Source organism: Pistacia vera, unplaced genomic scaffold, assembly GCF_008641045.1.
Source record: "Pistacia vera cultivar Batoury unplaced genomic scaffold, PisVer_v2 Contig666, whole genome shotgun sequence".
Classification (NCBI taxonomy): Eukaryota; Viridiplantae; Streptophyta; class Magnoliopsida; order Sapindales; family Anacardiaceae; genus Pistacia; species Pistacia vera.
Window position 1 is genome coordinate 216,787 of NW_022196519.1, and position 24,082 is coordinate 240,868.

Here is a 24,082-nt window from a genome sequence, read left to right on the forward strand (position 1 = left end):
TCTCGCTGTTTATTTATAAGTATCAGTCTTGTGTAATTGTACATGTCACCAAGCCCACACTAAAACCACGCAACATTCTAATCTCATGGAGAGAAACCTTTCCCTTTGCTTTGTCTTAGTTTTCTTAGTTCCTTTTTCAACACTTTCCTTTGTTAATGCGGAAGTAACCAACATTTCCACAGACAAACAAGCTCTTCTTGCTCTGAAAGCTAGTATAAGCGATGATCCTAGCAATATATTGGCCAACAATTGGTCCACAACTACCTCTGTTTGTAGTTGGACTGGCATCACTTGTGCGGGTCGTCACCATAGAGTCACAGCTTTGAATATTTCTAACATGGGTCTCACAGGTACCCTTCCTCCTCAACTAGGAAATCTATCTTTCCTTGCAACACTGGCCATCTGGAACAACAGCTTTTATGGCTCTCTCCCTGAGGAGTTGGCTCACTTACGACGATTGAAACACCTTCGTTTCAATTATAATAGATTATCTGGCAAATTACCATCCACTTTATCAAAATGCAAAAAATTGCAGGTCTTATCCCTGAGTTTCAATTATTTCACAGGAGTCATTCCAAAAGAAATCGGAAACTTGACCCAGCTTAAGTGGATGTATCTTGGCAATAATAAACTCCAAGGTGTGATATATATGAACCTCGTTTTTAGCTGTTTTTACAAATGTTCTTTAGAGAAATTTTCTAAACAATATATTGCTTATTTGTGTTGATTTTGTAGGAGGAATTCCAAAAGAGCTAGGCAATCTTGCAGAACTGGAGACATTGTCACTCAAAAATAATTCCTTAATGGGAGCTATTCCTTCACTCATCTTCAACCTTTCTTCTTTAATTTTCATGGACTTATCAAATAATAGCCTAACCGATGGACTCCCTGAAAGCAGTTTTGATAATCTTTCCAATTTGGAATCGCTTCACTTGCATGATAATATGCTCCATGGCAAATTACCATCCACTTTATCAAAATGCAAAAAATTACAAGTCTTATTCCTGAGTTTCAATTATTTCACAGGAGTCATTCCAAAAGAAATCGGAAACTTGACCCAGCTTAAGCGGATGTATCTTGACAATAATAAACTCCAAGGTATATATATATATGTGTGTGTGTGTGTGTGTATAGACGAAAGCAATCTTGTTTATACTAATTTTTACAAATTTTCGTTTTAAGAAATTTTCTAGATAGCTCAATTGCTATACAACTTTAATTTCACAAAAAAGGTTGACTAATTTTTCTTTTTTTTTTTTTTTTAGTATTTAAGAGTGTCATCTAATCATTTATTGACATCATCATACAATGCCTCCGTCAATCCGCAAGAGAAATGAACTATATGATATATTTTATTCTTCGATTCTTTTGCAGGATCCATACCAAAAGATATTGGAAACTTTATTCAACTTACAATTATGTAATTGGACTTCCTCTGTTTGCAATTGGATTGGCATCCATTGTGGTGTCTATCACCATAGAGTCACATTTCTTGATATTTCTTTCTTTAATCTTACAGACCCCATTCCTCCTCAAGTGGGAAATCTTTCTTTCCTTACAATTCTAGGCTTCCAGAAAAACAGCTTTTATGGCTCTCTCCCTGATGAGTTAGCTCAATTACGTCGTCTTAAATGCCTTGATTTCAGTTACAATAACTTCAATTTACAGATCCCATTATGGCTGGCCTCCTTAACCAAACTTCAATTTTTGGGTTTGAATGAAATCAAATTCTCAAGGACTATCCCTCAGTCCCTTAGCAACTTGTCTTTGTTACAACTTTATCTTGATTATAAACAGCTTTCAGGTTCCATCCCCTCCTCCATCTTCAACATATCTTCACTGCAGTTACTTAGTTTATATCATAACCAACTCTTTGGTTCCTTCCCTTCCATCTTTTTCAACATGCCTTCGTTATTTTTTATTGACGTGGGTAATAATGGATTATCCGTGGACTCCCTGAAACTGCTTTTGATTATCTTCCTAGTTTCGAAACGCTTTTTTTGGATAGAAATATGTTCAGAAGCGAAATACCCTCCACTTTATCAAAATGCAGAAGCTTACAATCCTTATTATTGTCGCACAATTACCAAAAGAAATTGGAAAATTGACACAGTAGACTCTAAGGTTTATATGCAAAAGTTATTGGCCTGCATAAATTTTTTTCTCAATCTAAAATATATAATTTTTTGGACACTATGACTTCTCAAATATTAATTGATTTATAGAGTTTTTTTTTTTTTTTTTTTTTTTTTTTTAATAAAGTTTGCTAATAATACTATTGCTTATATAGATGTACATGTTGATTTTGTTGGAGAAATTCCAGGAGAGTTGAGCAATTGTACACGACTGGAGTTTTTAAATTTTCATAATAATCAGCTCACTTATACATTTTAAACCGTAATTGCCCAGCCTAGCTGCTACATTTTTCTCAAGGCACATATATGTGTGAAAATTATGAAAGTGCACATTTTTAAAAATTGAACTTTTATTTATTAACATGGATAATGTTTAAAAACAATTTACATTTTTAAAAATTGAACTTTTATTTATTGACATGGATAATGTTTAAAAATAATTTTTCTTAATTGTGATTATTCTCTCTCTCTCTCTCTCTCTCTCTTTGTGTGTATTTAATCTTCTTCTGTTAAATGAAATGAGGTTGTAACTGAATTAATTCACAGGAGCCATACCAAAAGAAATCGGAAACTTGACTCGTCTTGAGCAATTAGATCTTATGCACAATAAACTCCAAGGTATGACACATGCAATCTTTTTATAAAAAATTTAATTAATTGTAAAATAAATATATATACATACTGGATACAATATATATTTAATTAATTGTCAAATATAGTTTACCATTATAGTAAAGATATTAATACGAACGTAATAGAAAACATTAATTGTCAAATGCAGTTTACCATTACAATATAGCTTAAGGACATGCATATTGGATACAGTAGACTCCAAGTTATATATGCAGAAGTTATTGGCATGCATAAATTTTTTTCTCAATCTCAAATATATAATTCTTTGACCATTATGACTTCTCAACTATTAATTGATTTATAGAGTTTTTTTTTTTTTTTTTTAATTTTGTTAACAATACCGTTGCTTATATATATGTATATGTTGACTTTGTAGTAGAAATTCTAGGAGATTTGGGCAACTGTACACAACTGGAATTATTAACTTTATCGAATAATCAGCTCACTAGTACATTTTAAACCGTAACTGCCTAGCCTAGCTGCTACACTTTTTTGAAGGCATATATATGTGTGAAAATTATGAAAGTGCATATTTTTAAAAATTGAACCTTTATTTACTGACATGGATAATGTTTAAAAACAATTTGTCATAATTTTCCATGCAAGAAAGTTTGATTAAAATTTTATCTATTTATAAATAATGATAACTGATTACAAGCGCTAGTAAACATATCACACTATATATTCACATTAAAGAAAAAAATCTAGAGTACCACAATAATCTCCAAACTTGATTCAACTTAGCGTTTTGCACCTTCTCAACAATAATCTCCGAGGTATAATATGTGTTAGCATATACGCATACTGGTTACAATATGTATTTAATTAACTGTAAATTAAATATATACACATATCGGTTACAATATATATTTAATTAATTGTCAAATATAGTTTACCACTATAATAAAGATATTAACACGAACATAACTAAAAACATTTGATCCCAACAACTAATGTGCTTAAATATTATAATAAAGAAACTGCAACACTAGAAAATAGATTAAATGAATGAAGGGTAAAAGTCCTATTATTAGTGAATCTTCTCTTTGTTGTAATCTAATCCAACAAATGATGAGCTCTCTCATATTTAATTTCAGGTGAGATACCATGTGAAATTGGTAATCTTCATAATCTACAAAGTTTGGACCTTAGTCTTAACAACTTAGTTGGTTTGGTCCCAACAACTGTCTTCAATATCTCAACAATGGCACAACTTGGAGTTGCTGGAAATAAACTCAGAGGAATGATTCTTCCATCAAACATTGAGCTTCCAAATCTCGAGTTTCTTTACTTGGGTTTAAATGATTTTAGTGGACATTTCCCAACTCTATCACCAACTTATCCAAGCTCTCCGATCTAGATATTTCAACCAACACATTCTCAGGTTTCATTCCTATTACAATTGGCAATTTAAGAAATCTTGAGTGGCTTAACCTAGCGGATAATTTCTTGACATCTTCTACACCAAATTTGAGCTTTCTTTCCTCTTTGACAAATTGCAAGAATTTAAAAACTCTCGCAGTAGAAAGAAATCTGTTGAATGGCATCCTTTCGAATTCCATAGGGAATCTCTCTATTTCTTTGGAAAATGTTTACATGAGNGTTAATAATACCATTACTTATATATATCTATATGCTGATTTGCGTTTTTTTTTTTTTATTTTATTAATAATACCGTTGCTTATATATATTTATATGTTGATTTTGTAGGAGAAATTCCAAGAGAGTTAGGCAATTGTACACGACTGGAGATATTATATTTTCGTAATAATCAGCTCACTGGTACATTTTAAGCCGTAACTGCCTAGCCTAGCTGTTACATTTTTCTCAAGGCACATATATGATATATGTGTGAAAATTATGAAAGTGCACATTTTTTAAAATTGAACTTTTATTTACTGACATGGATAATGTTTAAAAATAATTATTAATTCATAATTGTGATTACTCTCTCTCTCTCTCTCTCTGTATTTAATCTTCTTCTGTTAAATGAAATGAGGTAGTAACTGAATTAATTCACAGGAGCCATACCAAAAGAAATCGGAAACTTGACTCGGCTTGAGCAATTATATCTTTCAGAAAATAAACTCCAAGGTATGACACATGCAATCTTTTTATAAAAAATTTAATTAACTGTAAAATAAATATATATGCATACTAGTTACAATATATATTTAATTAATTGTCAAATATAGTTTACCACTATAATAAAGATATTAATACGAACATAACAGAAAACATTTGATTCCAACAACTAATGTGCTTAAACATTATAATAAAGAAATTGCAACGCTAGAAAATAGATTAAATGAATGAAGTGTAGAAGTCCTATTATTAGTGAATCTTCTCCTTGTTGTAATCTAATCCAACAAATGATGAGCTCTATCCTATTTAATTTCAGGTGAGATACCAAGTGAAATTGGTAATCTTCATAATCTACAGGATTTGGGCCTTAGTATTAACAACTTAGTTGGTTTGCTCCCAACATCTGTCTTCAATATCTCAACGATGATAACACTTGGAGTTGCCGAAAATGAACTCAGAGGAATGATTCTTCCATCAAACATTGAACTTCCAAATCTCGAGTCACTTTACTTGGGTTTAAATGATTTTAGTGGGACATTTCCCAACTTTATCACCAACTTATCCAAGCTCTCCAATCTAGATATTGCAGCCAACTCATTCTCAGGTTTCATTCCTATTACAATTGGCAATATAAGAAATCTTGAGTGGCTTAACCTAGCGGATAATTTCTTGACATCTTCAGTAAATTTGAGCTTTCTTTCCTCTTTGACAAATTGCAAGAATTTAAAACATCTAGAGGTAAAAGGAAATCCGCTCAATGGCATCCTTTTGAGTTCCATAGGGAATCTCTCTATTTCTTTGGAAATGGTTGACATGAATGATTGCAATATTAGTGGCAGCATTCCCAAAGAAATCAAAAACTTAAACAACTTGATAGATATACGGTTACAAAACAATGAATTGATTGGGTCTATCCCAGCTACACTTGGTGGGCTACAGAAACTCCAAGGTTTGAACCTTGGAAATAATAAATTAGAAGGATCCATCCCGGATCATCTTTGTCATTTGAATCAATTAGTTGACTTGCAACTATATGGTAACAAGATTTATGGATCCATACCTGCATGCTTGGGTAATCTCAATACCCTAAGAACTCTATCGTTAGCCTTCAATAGGTTAACTTCTATCATACCCTCAACTTTATGGCAACTTAATGACATCTTGCACTTTAATTTGTCATCAAATTTTCTAAATGGATCTCTCCCATTAGAAATTCAAAATCTGAAAGTTGTGGTAGATATAGATTTGTCAAAGAATTTTTTGTTCGGCAATATTCCAATCATTATCGGAAACCTAAAAAATCTACAAAATCTCTCTTTAGGATCTAATAGATTACAAGGCCAAATTCCTGACTCTTTTGGTCACTTGACAAGCTTGGTGTTTTTGGATTTGTCTAATAACAACCTCTTTGGAGTTATTCCTAAGTCTTTAGAAAAAATCGTGTACCTCAAATATCTAAACTTATCTTTCAACCGATTGAGTGGTGAAATTCCTACCGGAGGGTCTTTTGGAAACTTCTCGGCTGAATCATTTATCGGTAATCTTGCTTTGTGTGGTTCTCCCCGACTACAAGTTTCACCATGCAGAAAAAGCACTCATCGAAAATCAAGGACTAAAAAGGCTCTCCTACCGATTGTTTTCACACTAGGCATTATGTTCACATTAGTTACCCTGATTCTTACATTTGTGTTGGTCAAATGCCTAAAAAAGCCCACAAAGCCATCTACCAATGCTGATATTTTGCCACAAGAAACATGGAGGAGAATTTCTCAACAAGAACTAGTGAGAGCAACAGATGGATTTAGTGAGAATAACCTACTTGGTAGAGGAAGTTATGGTTCAGTTTACAAAGGAAGATTAGAAGATGGGATGGAGCTTGCAATAAAGGTATTCCATTTGCATCTTAAAGGAGCATTTACGAGTTTTGAAGCTGAATGTGAAGTACTGAGTCGTGTTCGTCATCGAAATCTTGTCAAAATCATCAGCAGTTGTACAAATGATGATTTTAAGTCTTTGATACTAGAGTACATGCCCAATGGGAGCTTGGAAAAATGCTTGTATTCTGACAACAACGTTTTGGACATATCCCATAGGTTGACCATAATGATCGATGTAGCATCAGCTTTGGAATATCTCCATTTTGGTTATTCAAATCCTATCATTCATTGTGACTTAAAGCCCAGTAACGTCTTGTTAGATGAAAATATGGTTGCACATTTGAGTGATTTTGGCATTGCAAAGCTCTTAGGTGAAGAAGACTGTATGACACAAACACAAACCCTTGCCACCATTGGTTATATGGCGCCAGGTGATCGTTTGTAATTTAATTTTTTTTTCATTACAACTTTTTTATTACTGTTTTTTTTTTTTTTTTTTCTTACTAGAAGAAAAAAATTAATGATTTATATGTCTAATAATGAAAGTGCATGTGATCACTGTCAGAACATGGAAGAGAAGGAAAAGTGTCTAGAAAAGGAGATGTTTACAGCTATGGTATCATGCTAATGGAAATATTTACAAGGAAGAAGCCAACAGATGAAATATTTACTGAAGAAATGAACTTAAGGAGTTGGGTTGGTAAATCATTATGCAACACAGTGATGCAAGTCCTAGACACAAATTTACTGAGAAGGGATGATGAACATTTCTCAAGAAAGGAGGAATGTGTGTCATCTATCTTGAGTTTGGCTATGGAGTGTACAAGAGAATCACCTGCAGAAAGGGTGAGCATAAAAGAAGTCGCAACAAGACTCATCAAAATTAGAGTTGAATTTGAAAAAATCGGAACAAGAAGAGGCAGAAGGTTTTGAATTTATGTTGATACCCTTCTATTTTCATTGATAATAAAGTTTGTCCAGTTGATGAGCCATACCCTTGAACTTTTTTTTTTCACTTATGTTATGTTATTTAACTACTGGCTCTTTTGATTTGCAGAGAGAAATGAATGAGCTTGTTGCCAACTGCCCATGAATTGAATGACCTGAGTTTCAAAGAAGCTATGTGTAAAGATGAAGCAACCTTTTAACTTTTTTCTAAGCCTGTGATGACAAGAAGCGCTTGTATTGAGTTTTTGAATTTGATAGACCTTAATGTACTAAGGACAAAGTATAAGGGGTTTGAAAAGTTTCCCATTTCTAATAAAGATGAATTGATTTTCTTTTATTAAACTTTCTTTTTTATTTTTGCCAATAAAAATGACTCACCATTTACAATATCAATCCCTTTATAGTACAATTGCTATTGTTCGTTCATTTTGATTTTAACACCTATGTAAGGTTTCTCACCATGAAAAAATAAGACTTGTTGAAAGACAAATTTTCTATCAAATCTCTTACTAACGGCAATCACAAATTTCAGGATCATGATTTGTACCTCCCCATGTTTCTTTTAGTTTTGTGGTTATTAATGTGCAATGGTACAGTCTATCAGTTTCAATGTGACATGTGCAGCATCATTAAAGCCCACCATGATTGGCCCAAGGTTTTCAAGTTTGAAAAGGTCCTTTAAGCCCATGCATTTATTGTATTGGATCATTTACAGTGTTATTAACGTGGCATGTTCTTTATTATGACATTTATTTTTAGAAGTTTATTGTTCAACATTATAAGTTTACATATTGATATTATGTACAACTCTATTGTTGTTATTACTATTGTTATTATTCTATCAATACAAAGAGAAATGTTCCCATGATTTTATAATTTAACGACCCTTGACAGTAAGACTATAAATCAGCTTTTACATATGATTTGTAGATAAATCAGTTGGAAATTAGCTTTTAGATGCATTTCTCTAATTTATCCTCAAAAATATATGAAAATGATCCATCTACATCCAAGGTTCCATTTTCACTTATATTATTTAGGGGAATACATTTGATTAAGTCCAAAACCACTTCAACATACCATATGAGAAGTCTCCATCATACAAAATTCCTATTTATTTATCTTCTTTAATATTTTCATGCCAGAGTTATATATATATATAAAAAAAAAAAAAGCACAAACTGAGAGATGACAACATCAAGGCCCACGTCTTGGAGCCCAATGCCCATCTGTGGTTAGTGCTTAAATACGAACTAGGCCACCAATCTTTTTTTTTTTTTAATGTAATTTGGGACTACTTGTAACAACTAGGTCACTAGACAATGCCAATTATGTTGAATTATTAATGTTTTTCTTTTTGTATCAAGATTTCTCTTTGTGATAAAGGCTTCAACATAGTTGTCTCTGGCCCTGTAGCTTCATGGATCACAGCTACTTTTGTCAAGTTTATACTCAATCCGTTTTACTGGATGAGTTATATAAAATGTATTAAATATTCAATCCGTTTTGAGAAACTCAACCTAATATTCAATGCATAAAACACTTTGATCGACTCTCTTCGTTGAAAACCATTTGGTTTCTCAGCCGATGAGATAGTAAAGTTCAATCTTGACAAGTGGTATTAGAGCCTAGGTCTTTTTACATCAAAATATTATTTTCAAAAGGCAGGTTTTCCAACAATGCACAATTCGCATAACTTAAGACTGTTTCGTTTTTCTTACAAAAAAAAAAAAATCCATGTGTTATGATTTAAGCTGGCAAACCTAAGAGTATATGTGAAAAAAATATCATTAATTGAGCTGAAAAATAAAGCCAACATAGTGTATAAGATATTGAGAATATCAAATAGGTAAATTGTGTCCCAAATTATTGAGGATACAATCCCTACTTATTACAATTAGGAAGCATGAAAATATACAAATATATGTGAAGTTGTCCCACAAAATAATAAGTACATTATGCAACAAAAAGGGAATATTAATAGCTTGCACTTTTTGAGCTCTCTCGTGCATGGCTGTTTCAAGATAATAGTTGACCAATCACATAAGACAATATAACTTCATTTCGTACAACAATGCATTCATAGACCTTCTGTTTTTATCTGGAGAAAATGTCAAAAAAGTTCCAAGCTATCACAATAGATGACATAAAAGTTTGGAGATCATCTAGCAAAATCAACTGTTGATGACATAAAACTTCTTTGTGTTATGAATAAGCTTGGCCTTATTAGTGTTCTAGTCCATGTGCCTTGTTATTTCTTGCTTGAGAAATTAAGCTGGTAGATGTAGATAGGACATAAATAGGTAGTCAATGGATTAGAAATCATTGGGATCCACACACATGACATGGTAATTTAGTTTGTGGTTATTCAACCATAAATTGGAACAGGTAGAGGTAGATATTAATGAATTTGAGATGGCTTTTGGATTAAATTAAAGTACTAAATCAAAATCATATGATATAAATCGACATCGATATAGACCTCAATCCGCTTGCAACCCAGTTAATGTTAAAAAATAAATAAAGCTAAATTAATGGAACTTCATCATGTATAAATAAAAAGAGTAATTAGACTTATGGTTAATATATCTTTAATATTTATTTTAATTGAGACAAATATACATTCATGTAACTTTGTTGAATCCAGCATTTACTGCATGGTGTTGATCAAATCAACTTCTGGTAAATTGGCTTATCTCTTCAATCTCTGAAACTATGCTACGTCATGTTGTGAAATGCCAAACTGCACATGAAATGAGAAATGGCTTCTCACACAGGCAAAATCTCAAATAATGCATCTGCGACATTTTTTACAAATCTCAACAGAAGGTTCTCAGTCTGTTCATGATTTTGTTAACGAAATGAAGGATGCTACTGATAATTTGTGTGCTTCAGGGACTGAAATTAGTGACTTTGAATTGATCTTGTATATCTTAGGCGGATTAGGGCCTGAGTTTGATATTGTGGTTGTCAATTTAACTTCTCTAGTCTCACGATGTGACTCATTGAGCTTAAAAGAAGCTTTGTTCAAACTTCTATCTTTTGAAAGTCAATTAGCCGACATCAATCCATTTTTTCTGACCTTTCAAACAGTTCTGCTCTTTACACTGCCACTAAATTCTCTCCTTCTAATTCTACATATAATCCGAGCAAGTTTTTTTCTGCTTTTTCTTCACAACCCTTACCGCCGGCACCATCATTCCACATCTCACAAATTCCACAAAGAAATGGTCAAGGTCGTGGTCATTCTCGTAATGGCAGAGGTAAACCGATTTGTCAGCTCTGTGGCAAATCTTGTCATGTTGTTATGCACTGCTATCACAAGTTCAACATCAACTTTTAAGGACCTTCTCAACAACAATGTCAATAGTCTTAGTTCTCATCGACACAACAATCTTCACATCCACAACAGTAATTTGCACAACAATCACCAATGCAACAGTCTCATTTTACTCGAGCTTCGGCAGCAGTTGCTTTACCACCATCTTTGTAGTCAAATACTTCAACTCCTCTATAGAATTCAGCACAAGCATAACCTATAGTGCATCACCTGGCACATTTAATGATGAAGATAGTAAAGTTAGTCGGAAATAAGCTTTATGATCGGGAAAATGGTGATTCTTGAGAGCATAAATTTAGGAGTAAAAGCTGTGGGTGATCTCTAAATACATAATGAGAGGCTTGACCCCTCTTTATAGAGTGAACCAAAGAGGATGAAATCCTAGTGGAACTTTGAGTCTTACTTGGTAGATGAGTTTTAGTTAGGAAGGAAGCCTAAAGGCTTGCCTTTATTGGATTAGGGTTGCCAGTTCAAGTAAGATTCTGGATCTTGACTGAAGTAGAAAGTAAATAGGATTCTTATTCTTATTTTGAGATTGTTGTGGGCTAATGGGCTAGAACCTGATTTAGATTAACTTGTAGGATAACCTAACTTATAGAGTGGTCAGTTCACAAGGAGGATTTAAGCATAGGCCCAATTTCGCACTAAGTCGTAACATGTTTATTTCATTATTGGACCTCGTCAAGCCCAATACGATTTTTGACCCATATAATAATAACATCAAAGGTCCATACAATAATAACATCAAAATATTTAATTAACTTACTATTTGATAAATTTGGGCGCTATACTATATACAATATCAATAACATTACGGACACCGAAATATTAACACCGAATTTCTATACCGGCCTACGTGTAACGCGTCTTTCTATTTTTTTACAATTTTTTTCTAGTGAACGGCCGTCCATCAAATTTGGACGGCCGTTCACTCACATGGACGCCCGTCCATATTATATGGACGGGCGTCCATATTCGAAGGACGGGCATTCATATAATATGGACGCCCGTCCCTATTAAAATAAAATTAAAAAATTTGTAAAATTTTGGAGACGGCCGTCCATAAATTATGGACGGCCGTCCCTTACGTTTGGAGCGAGCGTCCATTAGGTACTTTTAAAAAAAAAAAAAAAAATGTTTGGACGGAATGGACGCCCGTCCATTATTTTGGTTTCTACAAATTAAAGAAAAACTTTAGACGATGCCTTCTCTGATTCCAGCTGCAACTCAACCCTTCTCAACCTCCATGCTGCTTCCTTCTTCTGTGCTGCCCAAGCACGATGCCCATCTTCCAACTCTCTGCAGCAGTCTACCAGCTCAGATACCAAACATGCTCTGAAATCTCCATGGCTGAAATAGCACGGATTCTTCAGCGCCATGATCAAGTTGCACAAAAAATAGCAAAACCAGTAATGTCTTATTTATGTGTGTCTCTGTGAACGTCTGGAAGAAAGAGAGAGAGAGAGACCTCCTTGACTAAATCCATATACAAACACATTTTTTGGATCTGTTCCAGCAGCTACTTCCGTGTTTATCATTGCATGCACATTCTGAACCTCTTTGAGCACACCAGGTTCATCTTTCGGTGAATTCTGAGGGTCATAAACAAAAAACTCAAATGAATATCTGAACAAATTATCAATATCCAATAGAGGATCAGACACTAGTCACGTTAAAGCTCTCTCCTCTAAGAAATTTCTAAGCATTTGCATGGGATAATATTATATATAAATTAAATCCAAAATAAAAAATAAAAAAAATGGATTGGTCATCATCAAAGTGGTCTCTCCTTCCTGTGTATTTGTGTTGCTTCTTTAGTAGTTTTATCTTTACAACTTCATCGGCTTTCAACGTCTCCACCATCTCTTTCGATGAAGGTTACTCTCATCTCTTTGGCGAAGGCAATCTCGTTCGCTCTCTCGATGGTCTCGGCTTTCAACTTCATCGGCTTTCAACGTCTCCACCAACTAAATAAATGTATAAATTTGATACATTTATTTAGTTTTTTACAATGGAAATTTTTATCAAATTTACACCTCTCTCACAATACATGGTATCACCCAAACAACCCAATATAATTCTTCTGCCAAATCTCAATCTCGTCTTCTTCATTGTTTCGTTTCGATGAGTAGAAGACGAGATTGTGCTACTCAATTTCTAACTCTAAAAAGAAAAAAAATCTTGCATGATCATTCCATCAATATAGGATATAGGACATGGAGGTAATTCAAGGGTGGAGATTTCAGAGCATGTTTGGTTTCTGAGCTGGTAGACTGCTGCAGAGAGTTGGAAGAAGGGCATCGTGCTTGGGCATCACAGAAGAAGGAAGCAGCATGGAGGTTGAGAAGGGTTGAGTTGCGGCTGGAATCAGAGAAGGCATCGTCCAAAATTTTTCTTTAATCTGTAGAAACCAAAATAATGGACGGGAATGGACGCCCGTCCAAACATTTTTTTTTTTTTTAAAGTATGGACGGGCGTCCATTCCGTCCAAACGTAAAGGATGGCCGTTCATAATTTATGGACGGCCGTCCCTAAAGTTTTACAAATTTTTTAATTTTATTTTAATAGGGACGCCCGTCCCTCGAATATGGACGTCCGTCCATATAATATGGACGGGCGTCCATGTGAGTGAACGGCCGTCCAAATTTGATAGACGGCCGTTCACTAGAAAAAAATTGTAAAAAAATGGAAAGGCACGTTACACGTAGGCCGGTACAGAAATTCAGTACTAATATTTCGGTGTCCGTAGTGTTATTGATACAATATTACTAAAAAAACAAATAACACTAAATATTGATAATATATTGGAACGTGTTAATATGTTCTCTTTCCTCTTTTTTTAAGAGTATATATCTTCATATTTCTAAATAGACACTAGATAACCTAATTGGACATCCCACTTAAAATAACTTTAACTTTAGGATATCTTTATTTTAGTTATTCAATGTCAATCGTTCATCGTGATTTAAAGCCTAACAATGTCCTACTAGATAAAAATATGGTTGTCCAATTGACTGATTTTGGTATTTCAAAGCTGTTAGGTAAAGAAAACTCTAGGACGCAAACACAAACTCTTACTACCATTGGATATATGGCTCCCGGTAATTAGTTATTTCATATTCAATGTTTTTGTTCCTTGTATATATACTTTATTATTGATTTTTCATTTTCTTAGCAAAAGGATATTATAATTTATCTAACAATATATGCCGGTGTCGACATGATGATTATTGACTAAACCTCTGTAACACTAGTAGTTGTTGAGCTTATAGTTTGTTAAAGAGTCCAAAACACACGTGTGAGTGTTGGTATACCAAGTCAGCAGCCAGGTGGTTATGAGTTAGTTTTACAGCTGTCAAGTTTAGCTTATGCTATATAAACAGCTTCTACAATGTGATCGGTGATTGATTTTTAGTTAAGAAAAATCAGTTTGCTCAATTCTCTCTCAGCTTTAACAAATTCTTTATGGTATCTACTTTTCCTGGTGATTCTTGGTTGCCAAACACAAATGTTTTCTTGGAAAATCTTGAGAGTCCTGTCAAACACTCCGATAATACTTCCACAATGACAACTCCTGGTTTTAACTCTGTTTCATCCCTAACTCCATCGACTTTACCTACAATTACCATAAAATTTGGTCAAAAGAATTATACGTTCTTTTTACTGTCAGAGCCTTTGATCTGGAGCATTTTCTGACTGCTTCTAAATGTCCACTGACAGAGTTCATTACGTCTGGTAACTCTTCTACACTTGTAACTTTGTTGAATCTAGCATCCACTGCATGGTGTCGATTAGATCAACTTCTGGTAAATTGGCTTATCTCTTCAATCTCCGAAACTATGGTGCGTCATGTTGTGAAATGCCAAACTGCACATGAAATTTGGAGTACTCTAGAAAAACTGATTCTCACATAGGCAAAATCTCAAATAATGGATCTGCGTCGTTTTTTACAAACCTCAACAAAAGGTTCTCAGTCTGTTCATTATGTTGTTAACAAAATGAAGGATGTTGTTGATAATTTGTCTGCTTCAGGGACTAAAATTAGTGACTTTGAATTGATCTTGTATATTTTAGGCGGATTAAGGCCTGCGTTTGATGTTGTGGTTGTCAATTTAACTTCTCTAGCCTCACGATGTGACTCCTTGACCTTAGAAGAAGCTTTGTTCGAACTTCAAGCTTTTCTATTAGCCAAGGATCAATCTGTTTTCTATGATCTTTCAAACTGTTCTGCTCTTTACGCTGCCACTAAATTCTCTCCTTCTAATTCTACATATAGTCCTGGCAATTCGTTCTTTTTTTTTTCTTCTTCACAATCCTTACCTTCGTCACCATCATTCCATACCTCACAAATTCCACCAAGAAATAGTCAAGGTCGTGGTTGTTCTGGTAATGGCAGAGGTAAACCAATTTGTCAGCTTTATGGCAAATCTGGTCATGTTGTTATGCATTACTATCAAAACTTCAACATCAGCTTTTGAGGACCTTCTCAACAACAATTTCAGCAGTCTCAGTTCCACAGCAGCGATTTGCACAACAATCACCAATGCAACAGTCTCAATTCACTCGAGCTTCGATAGCAGTTGCTTTAACACCATCTTTGTAGTCAAATACTTCAGCTCCTTTATAGAATTCAGCACAAGCGCATAACCTATATTGCATCACCTACCACATAAAATGATGCTTCTTGGTATCTCGATAGTGGCATATCATATCACATTACTTCTCAACTCAGTAATCTCTCAGTCCATAGTGAGTTTCAATGTTCTGAAAAGCTGGCTTTAGGTAATGGTGTTTTATTGTCTATATTACATATTGGTTATACTTACTTTGCTTTGTGCTAATTCTTAGAAGCTAGATCTTTGCAATGTGCTAATCAAGATTACTTCAGGATAATACCATTATTATTAAATTCTTTGCTACTTCTTGCATTATTAAGGACTAGAGAACCAAAATCTTTCTACTTTAGGGACAGCTTAGAGAGGGACCTTACTGTTTTGCTTCATCAGGGCTTCAGACTTCAAAGGCTGTGATTTCTTCTACACCACTTCTTAACTGTTGTTCATTTACATCTCAAAATCCTATAACACACTTAGTGTACAATGTTGATTCATAAATTCTTTCCACACAAATTATGTTACCTGTTGCTACTTCATTTGCTTCTGGTGAATGTAATCTCTTTGTAAAAAATAATAAAAAGATTGATTTGTGGCATTAATGTTTAGGCCATCCTCACGTTGTAGTATTGAATAAATTGCTTCATTATGTTTCTGGTAAAATGGTTCTTTATGTTCCCTTTTTTTTGCTCTGCTTGTAAATTTAGTAATTACTTTCAACAGCCTTTTCCTACTTCTGTAGCCACTTATCCAACTCCTTTAGAGCTTATATATTCAGATGTGTAGGGACCCTAACCAGTTACATCTATAGAAGGCTATAGATATTATGTCCATTTTTCAGTTGCCTTTAGCTACTGTACTTGGATTTATCCCCTTAGAACCAAAAATGCTTTTTCTTAATTTAATATTATGGTTGAGAAATAGTTTCAAGTTCCCCTTAAGTAGTTTCAATCTGATAATGGAGGAGAATTTCAAGGCTGATTCTTCACTTTAAGCAACATGGTATTCTGTATAGATTTTTCTGCCCTTATACCCCTCAACGAAATGAAAAAGCTAACAAGAAACACAGACATCTTATCGAAATTGGATTAACACTTTTGGCTTGGGCTTCTATGTCATTATCCTACTAGTGGCATTCTTTTCAAACGTCTGTAGTTCTTATTAACAAATTTCTAACATCTACCCTAAACCATTTTTCTCCTTATGAAGTACTTTTTCAGCAGAAACCTTCATATATAACTCTGAAAGTGTTTGGTGTGAATGTTATCCCTGTCTTACGCCTTATAGTCATCACAAATTTGGTTTCCATACTTCCAAGTGTATGTTCCTTGGCGACAGTATATTTCATAAACATAACTCTCCAGTTAGTAGCCATGCTTCAAGTCAGCATTCCTCTGTAGTCTCTTCTTCTGTTTCAGAGCATAGTTCTCAACACCCAATGACTGCCTCTTTTTGGTTCTAGTGATTCTTTTTCAGATCCTTCAAGTTTAATTTCTTCCGGTCAGACACACCTGTATCAGTTGATAGCATTGTTACTATTCTTGAAGTTCCATTTCATATTGAGCTTAATATCGGTCCTTTCTAGGCTACTAGATTTCATTCAATGCAAACAAGATCTCTTACCAAGAAGGCTGCATAACAAGCTCACTCTACTGCTCTTTTAGCTGCAACAGTCATTAATCCTGAAGAAGCTTTAGTTTCCCTTCATTTGTTGGATACCATGAAGCTGGAGTTTGATGCTTAAATTTTATCGACGTTAAAGTGTAATAAAGACAACGTATTTGGGGTTTGTAGATAACTTAGAATTTTTCATTGTTGTGATACCAACTTTTAAAATTAAATTTGTAATATGTTATGAATGTGGGATGGTCCTTGTTACGATCTCTATTTTTAGAAGCCTATTTTTCAATGTTATAACTTATAAGTTTATGGATTAGTGTTATGTATCCCATTGTTGTTATTATTAATATTCTATCAATACAAAGAAAAATATTATAAGACTATGAATTAGCTAGAAACTAACTTTTAGATTCATTTCTCCAACTTATCCTCAAACTATATGAAAATGATCCATCTACTTCCAAAGTCCCATTTTCACTTATATTATTTAGGGAGTCCAAAACCACTTCAACATACCATATGAGAACTCTCTGTCATACACAATTCCTTCTTTCTTTTTTAATATTTGTCATGCCAATTATAAAGAAATTAAGCAGAGACTCAGAGATGGCAGCATCAAGGCTCCCCTCTTGGGGCACAATGCCCTTCAGGAACAAGGACACCAATCCTTTTCTTTTGTTTATCGTATCAAGATTGCCCTTTTGTCAAGTTTCTTGCAAATATGGGAACGGCAAGAGATAGAAAGCTATGAAATTTCAGTTAATTTTCTTTTTCACTTCATTGATAATAGCTTTGTTCTTTATATCTTACTCTTGTTTAGCTCTGTTTTTCTCTGTTTTGGCTATTGTTCTTTTGCATTTTCTTATATTCAGAAGTAATTTCGTTAATTAAGCAAAATGCAAACATAATGACCAGCAGTTAAATACATTTGGAATAATTGATCTCTAACCATGTATTATTATTTTATTTAAAAAAGATTAATGATCTCTAATTACATACTGAAAAATAGGGTGACCAGCACCATCTTCTAAAATTCAAAAAGGTTCACTCTCTCTCAAAGTAGATTCATTAATTTCTTTCTTCATATTTTATTTTCTTTGCTTGTTTGAAAAAAGATTATGAAACCATTTATGTAATTTTCAATCCATTGACTAAGTCAGTTCCAAGTATTACATGTGATACTACCTGTGAGCTAGCAAAAAAATTACATGTGAAAGAGCAGTTAGAATTAAAGGTGATATATTTTAAACTCCTCGCTTTATGAATCTCGCATCCTCCTTGTCACACCACATTATCGGAAAGTAAATAACAGTTAAAAGAGTCAGTTTATAAGTCTTAGATATGCTCAACTTAGTAGCATTATTTTAAAACCCGGACCAGATTGGTTGAACGAATCAAACCCTTATCCAGTCTGGGTATATCCTAAACTCAGTTGTAGCAGTTGGACCTGATTGACCTGGGGTTGAATCGACAGAATAGTGCTAAATCGCTAGTCTAACCGTCGGGTCAAAGAACAAGGTCATGCTGATGTCATAGGTCCGACTGAATTTGGATTTTCGATTTTGACAATTTCATCTTTAGATTTGGATTTTCAATTTATTTTATTTATATTATATTGTTATTTGGATTTTGGATTTGGATGGAATTATTTTGGAAATTTATTAGAATTTTAAATTTTTATGACGTCATGTTGATGTCATTGGTTTGATCTGTTATAAACCCACCAGCTTAGCAAGGTTATTTTATATCTTTGTTGAATTTTGGTTAAGATGCTCGACTTCTTTTGCAAAACGTGTTAAGAGGCTTGATTTATGTTGCAAAACGTCTTGGAAGGGAGAACTTTATAAACCCACCAAATTAGCAAGGTTATTATATATTATATATCCTTGTTGAAAATTGGTTTAGATGCTGCAAAACGTTTTGGAAGGTTCAAAGGCTTGATATATTTTGCAAAACGTCTTGGAAGGGTGAACTTTATAAACCCACCAGCTTAGCAAGGTCATTATTATATATTCTTGTCAGAGTGCATTACTCGGTGGAATTTTGGTTTAGATGCTTTTTTTTTTTTTTCTTTTTTTTTTTTGGCAAGTGGGGCCAAACGTCTTGGAAGTGGGAAATATAGAACTTCATTCTGCATTTGTGGAAAAATACTGGTCGCCTAATTGAATTTACTTCACTATGCTGCCCACTAAACCAAAAGTGAGGAGACACTACACGTTGAAGATTTTCAAAGCAGCAGTCATGGCCATGATCTACCATATTTTTCTAACATTAAAAACTACTTTTCCCTGTGAAGTCATTGACTCAAAGTGGAGAATTAACAATCAAGAAAATTCTACTTTATTTAGTAAAAGAAAAATCTTCTTGGTGGGCTTAATTTGTTCTGTGGATGAATAATAAAATATCAGGTGTTTGTCGACTCAACTCTCAAACTCCTTTCTCTCTTTCTTATGAGATAGAAACTAAAAATGAGATAATCCATAACTTCTAAAGCTAAATTCTGGGCATCTCTCTTTCACAGTCCATTGATTGAACCACACGTTACATAGAAGTAGGGAGTTTCTAGGAACCATTTCAATTTGCCTTGTGTATGCATATGTTTTTGTCAAAGAAAAACAACTGCAATATGCAGTTGAATTTAAGTTAAAAGTTTTTAGAAAGATCTTATTCGATCATGCTTATGACTACTGCAGCTTGAAAACTCTGTCTCCCCACTTTTGGATTAGTGGACATTCCATCAGTATCCACATTAATATATTTAAATCACATGGTTACAAACATCATAGTCTTGGCTGAAAGTTAGAAAATTTTTATTCATCCATACAATTAAAAATTATTATAGTCCCATCTTCATACCACTAACGTCTAAAACTCCATCAAGCACTAATCATCTCGTTGTTTATTTATAAGCATCAGTCTTGTGTAATTGTACATGTCACCAAGCCCACACTAAAACCACGCAACATTCTAATCTCATGGAGAGAAACCTTTCCCTTTGCTTTGTCCGAGCTTTCTTAGTTCCTTTTTCAACACTTTCCTTTGTTAATGCGGAAGTAACCGACATTTCCACAGACAACAAGCTCTTCTTGCTCTAAAATCTCGTATAAGCCATGATCCTATCAATATATTAGCCAACAATTGGTCCACAACTACCTCTATTTGTAGTTGGACTGGCATCACTTGTGCGGGCTGTCACCATAGAGTCACAGCTTTGAATATTTCTAACTTGGGTCTCACAGGCACCCTTCCTCCTCAACTAGGAAATCTATCTTTCCTTGCAACGGTGGACATCAAGAACAACAGCTTTTATGGCTCTCTCCCTAAGGAGTTGGCTCACTTAAAACGACTGAAACACTTTTGTTTCAGTTATAATAGATTATCTGGCGAACTCCTTGAAACCATTTTTGATAATCTTCCCAATTTGGAATTGCTTTACTTGCATTATANGGGACATTTCCCAACTCTATCACCAACTTATCCAAGCTCTCCGATCTAGATATTTCAACCAACACATTCTCAGGTTTCATTCCTATTACAATTGGCAATTTAAGAAATCTTGAGTGGCTTAACCTAGCGGATAATTTCTTGACATCTTCTACACCAAATTTGAGCTTTCTTTCCTCTTTGACAAATTGCAAGAATTTAAAAACTCTTGCAGTAGAAAGAAATCTGTTGAATGGCATCCTTTCGAATTCCATAGGGAATCTCTCTATTTCTTTGGAAAATGTTTACATGAGTGATTGCAATATTAGTGGCAGCATTCCCAAAGAAATCAAAAACTTAAACAACTTGATAGATATAAGGTTACAAAACAATGAATTGATTGGGTCTATCCCAGTTACACTTGGTGGACTACAGAAACTCCAAGGTTTGAACCTTGGAAATAATAAATTAGAAGGATCCATCCCGGATCATCTTTGTCATTTGAACAAATTAGTTGACTTGCAACTAGATGGTAACAAGATTTATGGATCCATACCTGCATGCTTGGGTAATCTCAATACCCTAAGAACTCTATCGTTAGCCTTCAACGGGCTAACTTCTATCATACCCTCAACTTTATGGCAACTTAACGACATCTTGCACTTTAATTTGTCGTCAAATTTTCTACATGGATCTCTCCCATTAGAAATTCAAAATCTAAAAGCTGTGGTAGATATAGATTTGTCAAATAATTTTTTGCTTGGCAATATTCCAATCATTATCGGAAACCTAAAAAATCTACAAAATCTCTCTTTAGGATCTAATAGAGTTTCTTTACTTGGGTTTAAATGATTTTAGTGGGACATTTCCCAACTCTATCACCAACTTATCCAAGCTCTCCGATCTAGATATTTCAACCAACACATTCTCAGGTTTCATTCCTATTACAATTGGCAATTTAAGAAATCTTGAGTGGCTTAACCTAGCGGATAATTTCTTGACATCTTCTACACCAAATTTGAGCTTTCTTTCCTCTTTGACAAATTGCAAGAATTTAAAAACTCTTGCAGTAGAAAGAAATCTGTTGAATGGCATCCTTTCGAATTCCATAGGGAATCTCTCTATTTCTTTGGAAAATGTTTACATGAGTGATTGCAATATTAGTGGCAGCATTCCCAAAGAAATCAAAAACTTAAACAACTTGATAGATATAAGGTTACAAAACAATGAATTGATTGGGTCTATCCCAGTTACACTTGGTGGACTACAGAAACTCCAAGGTTTGAACCTTGGAAATAATAAATTAGAAGGATCCATCCTGGATCATCTTTGTCATTTGAACAAATTAGTTGACTTGCAACTAGATGGTAACAAGATTTATGGATCCATACCTGCATGCTTGGGTAATCTCAATACCCTAAGAACTCTATCGTTAGCCTTCAACGGGCTAACTTCTATCATACCCTCAACTTTATGGCAACTTAACGACATCTTGCACTTTAATTTGTCGTCAAATTTTCTACATGGATCTCTCCCATTAGAAATTCAAAATCTAAAAGCTGTGGTAGATATAGATTTGTCAAATAATTTTTTGCTTGGCAATATTCCAATCATTATCGGAAACCTAAAAAATCTACAAAATCTCTCTTTAGGATCTAATAGATTACAAGGCCAAATTCCTAAATCTTTTGGTGACTTGATAAGCTTGGTGTTTTTGGATTTGTCTAATAACAACCTCTTTGGAGTTATTCCTAAATCTTTAGAAAAACTCTTGTACCTCAAATATGTAAACTTATCTTTCAACCGATTGAGTGGTGAAATTCCTACCGGAGGGTCTTTTAGAAACTTCTCGGCTGAATCATTTATGGATAATCTTGCTTTGTGTGGTTCTTCCCAACTACAAGTTTCACCATGTAGAAAAAGCACTCATCGAAAATCAAGGACTAAAAAGGCTCTCCTACCGATTGTTTTGACACTAAGCATTATGTTCACGTTAGTTGCCCTGCTTCTTACATTTGTGTTGATTAAATGCCTAAAAAAGCCCACAAAGCCATCTACCAATACTGATATGTTGTCACATGAAACATGGAGGAGAATTTCTCAACACAAACTAGTGAGAGCAACAGAAGGATTTAGTGAGAATAACCTGCTTGGTAGAGGAAGTTATGGTTCAGTTTACAAAGGAAGATTAGATGATGGGATGGAGCTTGCAGTAAAGGTATTCCACTTGCATCTTGAAGGAGCATTTACAAGTTTTGAAGCTGAATGTGAAGTAATGAGTCGTATTCGTCATCGAAATCTTGTCAAAATCATTAGCAGTTGTTCAAATGATGATTTTAAATCTTTCATACTAGAGTACATGCCCAATGGGAGCCTGGAAAAATGCTTGTATTTTGACAACAATGTTTTGGACATATCCCATAGGTTAACCATAATGATCGATGTTGCATCAGCTTTGGAATATCTCCATTTTGGTTATTCAAATCCCATCATTCATTGTGACTTAAAGCCCAATAACGTCTTGCTAGACGAAAATATGGTTGCACATTTGAGTGATTTTGGCATTGCAAAGCTCTTAGGTGAAGAAGACTCTATGACACAAACACAGACCCTTGCCACCATTCGTTATATGGCGCCAGGTAATTGTTTGTAATTTAATTTTTTTTTTCATTAAAACTTCTTTATTACTTTTTTTTTTCTTACTAGAAGAAAAAAAAATTAATGATTTATATGTCTAATAATGAAAGTGCATGTGATCACTATCAGAACATGGAAGAGAAGGAAAAGTGTCCAAAAAAGGAGATGTGTACAGCTATGGTATCATGCTAATGGAAATATTTACAAGGAAGAAGCCAACAGATGAAATATTTACTGAAGAAATGAGCTTAAGGAGTTGGGTTGGTGAATCATTATGTCACACAGTGATGCAAGTCCTAGACACAAATTTACTAAGAAGGGATGATGAACATTTCTCAAGCAAGGACGAATGTGTGTCGTCTATCTTGAGATTGGCTATGGAGTGTACAAGAGAATCACATGCAGAAAGGATGACCATAAAAGAAGTAGCAACAAGACTCATCAAAATTAGAGTCGAATTTGCAAAAATCGAAACAAGAAGAGGCAGAAGGGTTTTAAATTTACATTAATAGCCTCATATTTTCATTGATAATAAAGTTTGTCCAGGTGATCAGCCATACCCTTGAACCTTTTTTCACTTATGTTATGTTATTTAACCACTGGCTCTTTTGATTTGCAGAGAGAATTGAATGAGCTTGCTGCCAACTGCCCATGAATTGAACGACCTGAGTTTCAGAGAAGCTATGTGTAAAGATGAAGCAACCTTTAACTTTTTCTAAGCCTGTCATGACAACAAGTGCTTGTATTGAGTTTTTGAATTTGATAGTGTTA

General features: G+C 34.1%; 2 protein-coding genes across 5 annotated transcripts; both read left to right on the forward strand.

Moving 5' to 3' along the window:
- On the forward strand, nt 1-21,934 carry LOC116112728 (LRR receptor-like serine/threonine-protein kinase GSO1). Of its 4 annotated transcripts, none has more exons than XM_031398840.1 (5): nt 1-638; nt 736-1,098; nt 2,682-2,753; nt 3,866-4,084; nt 21,539-21,934. In XM_031398840.1, the coding sequence occupies exons 1-5, from the start codon at nt 86-88 to the stop codon at nt 21,580-21,582; spliced, it is 1,251 nt and encodes a 416-aa protein (XP_031254700.1). In that variant the 5' UTR covers nt 1-85; the 3' UTR covers nt 21,583-21,934. The 4 variants fall into 4 exon arrangements, with proteins under 4 accessions (XP_031254700.1, XP_031254699.1, XP_031254701.1 ...); XM_031398839.1 differs by lacking the exon at nt 21,539-21,934 and adding an exon at nt 20,704-21,205; XM_031398841.1 differs by lacking the exon at nt 21,539-21,934 and having other exon boundaries at nt 1-350; nt 567-638; nt 3,866-4,356.
- Nucleotides 21,819-23,725, forward strand: LOC116112713 (receptor kinase-like protein Xa21). The gene is made up of 3 exons (XM_031398825.1): nt 21,819-23,313; nt 23,441-23,685; nt 23,717-23,725. Exons 1-3 carry the CDS (start codon nt 21,819-21,821, stop codon nt 23,723-23,725), a joined length of 1,749 nt encoding a protein of 582 aa, XP_031254685.1.
- The last annotated feature ends 357 nt before the right edge of the window (nt 23,726-24,082 follow it).

Coding starts and splice junctions, on each gene's coding strand:
- LOC116112713 (XM_031398825.1), top strand. CDS start 21,819: ATGAGTGATTGCAATATTAGTGGCAGCATTCCCAAAGAAATCAAAAAC. Junction 23,314..23,440: donor CATTCGTTATATGGCGCCAG/GTAATTGTTTGT, acceptor GATCACTATCAG/AACATGGAAGAGAAGGAAAA.
- LOC116112728 (XM_031398840.1), top strand. CDS start 86: ATGGAGAGAAACCTTTCCCTTTGCTTTGTCTTAGTTTTCTTAGTTCCT. Junction 1,099..2,681: donor TGACAATAATAAACTCCAAG/GTATATATATAT, acceptor ATTAATTCACAG/GAGCCATACCAAAAGAAATC. Junction 2,754..3,865: donor TATGCACAATAAACTCCAAG/GTATGACACATG, acceptor ATTTAATTTCAG/GTGAGATACCATGTGAAATT.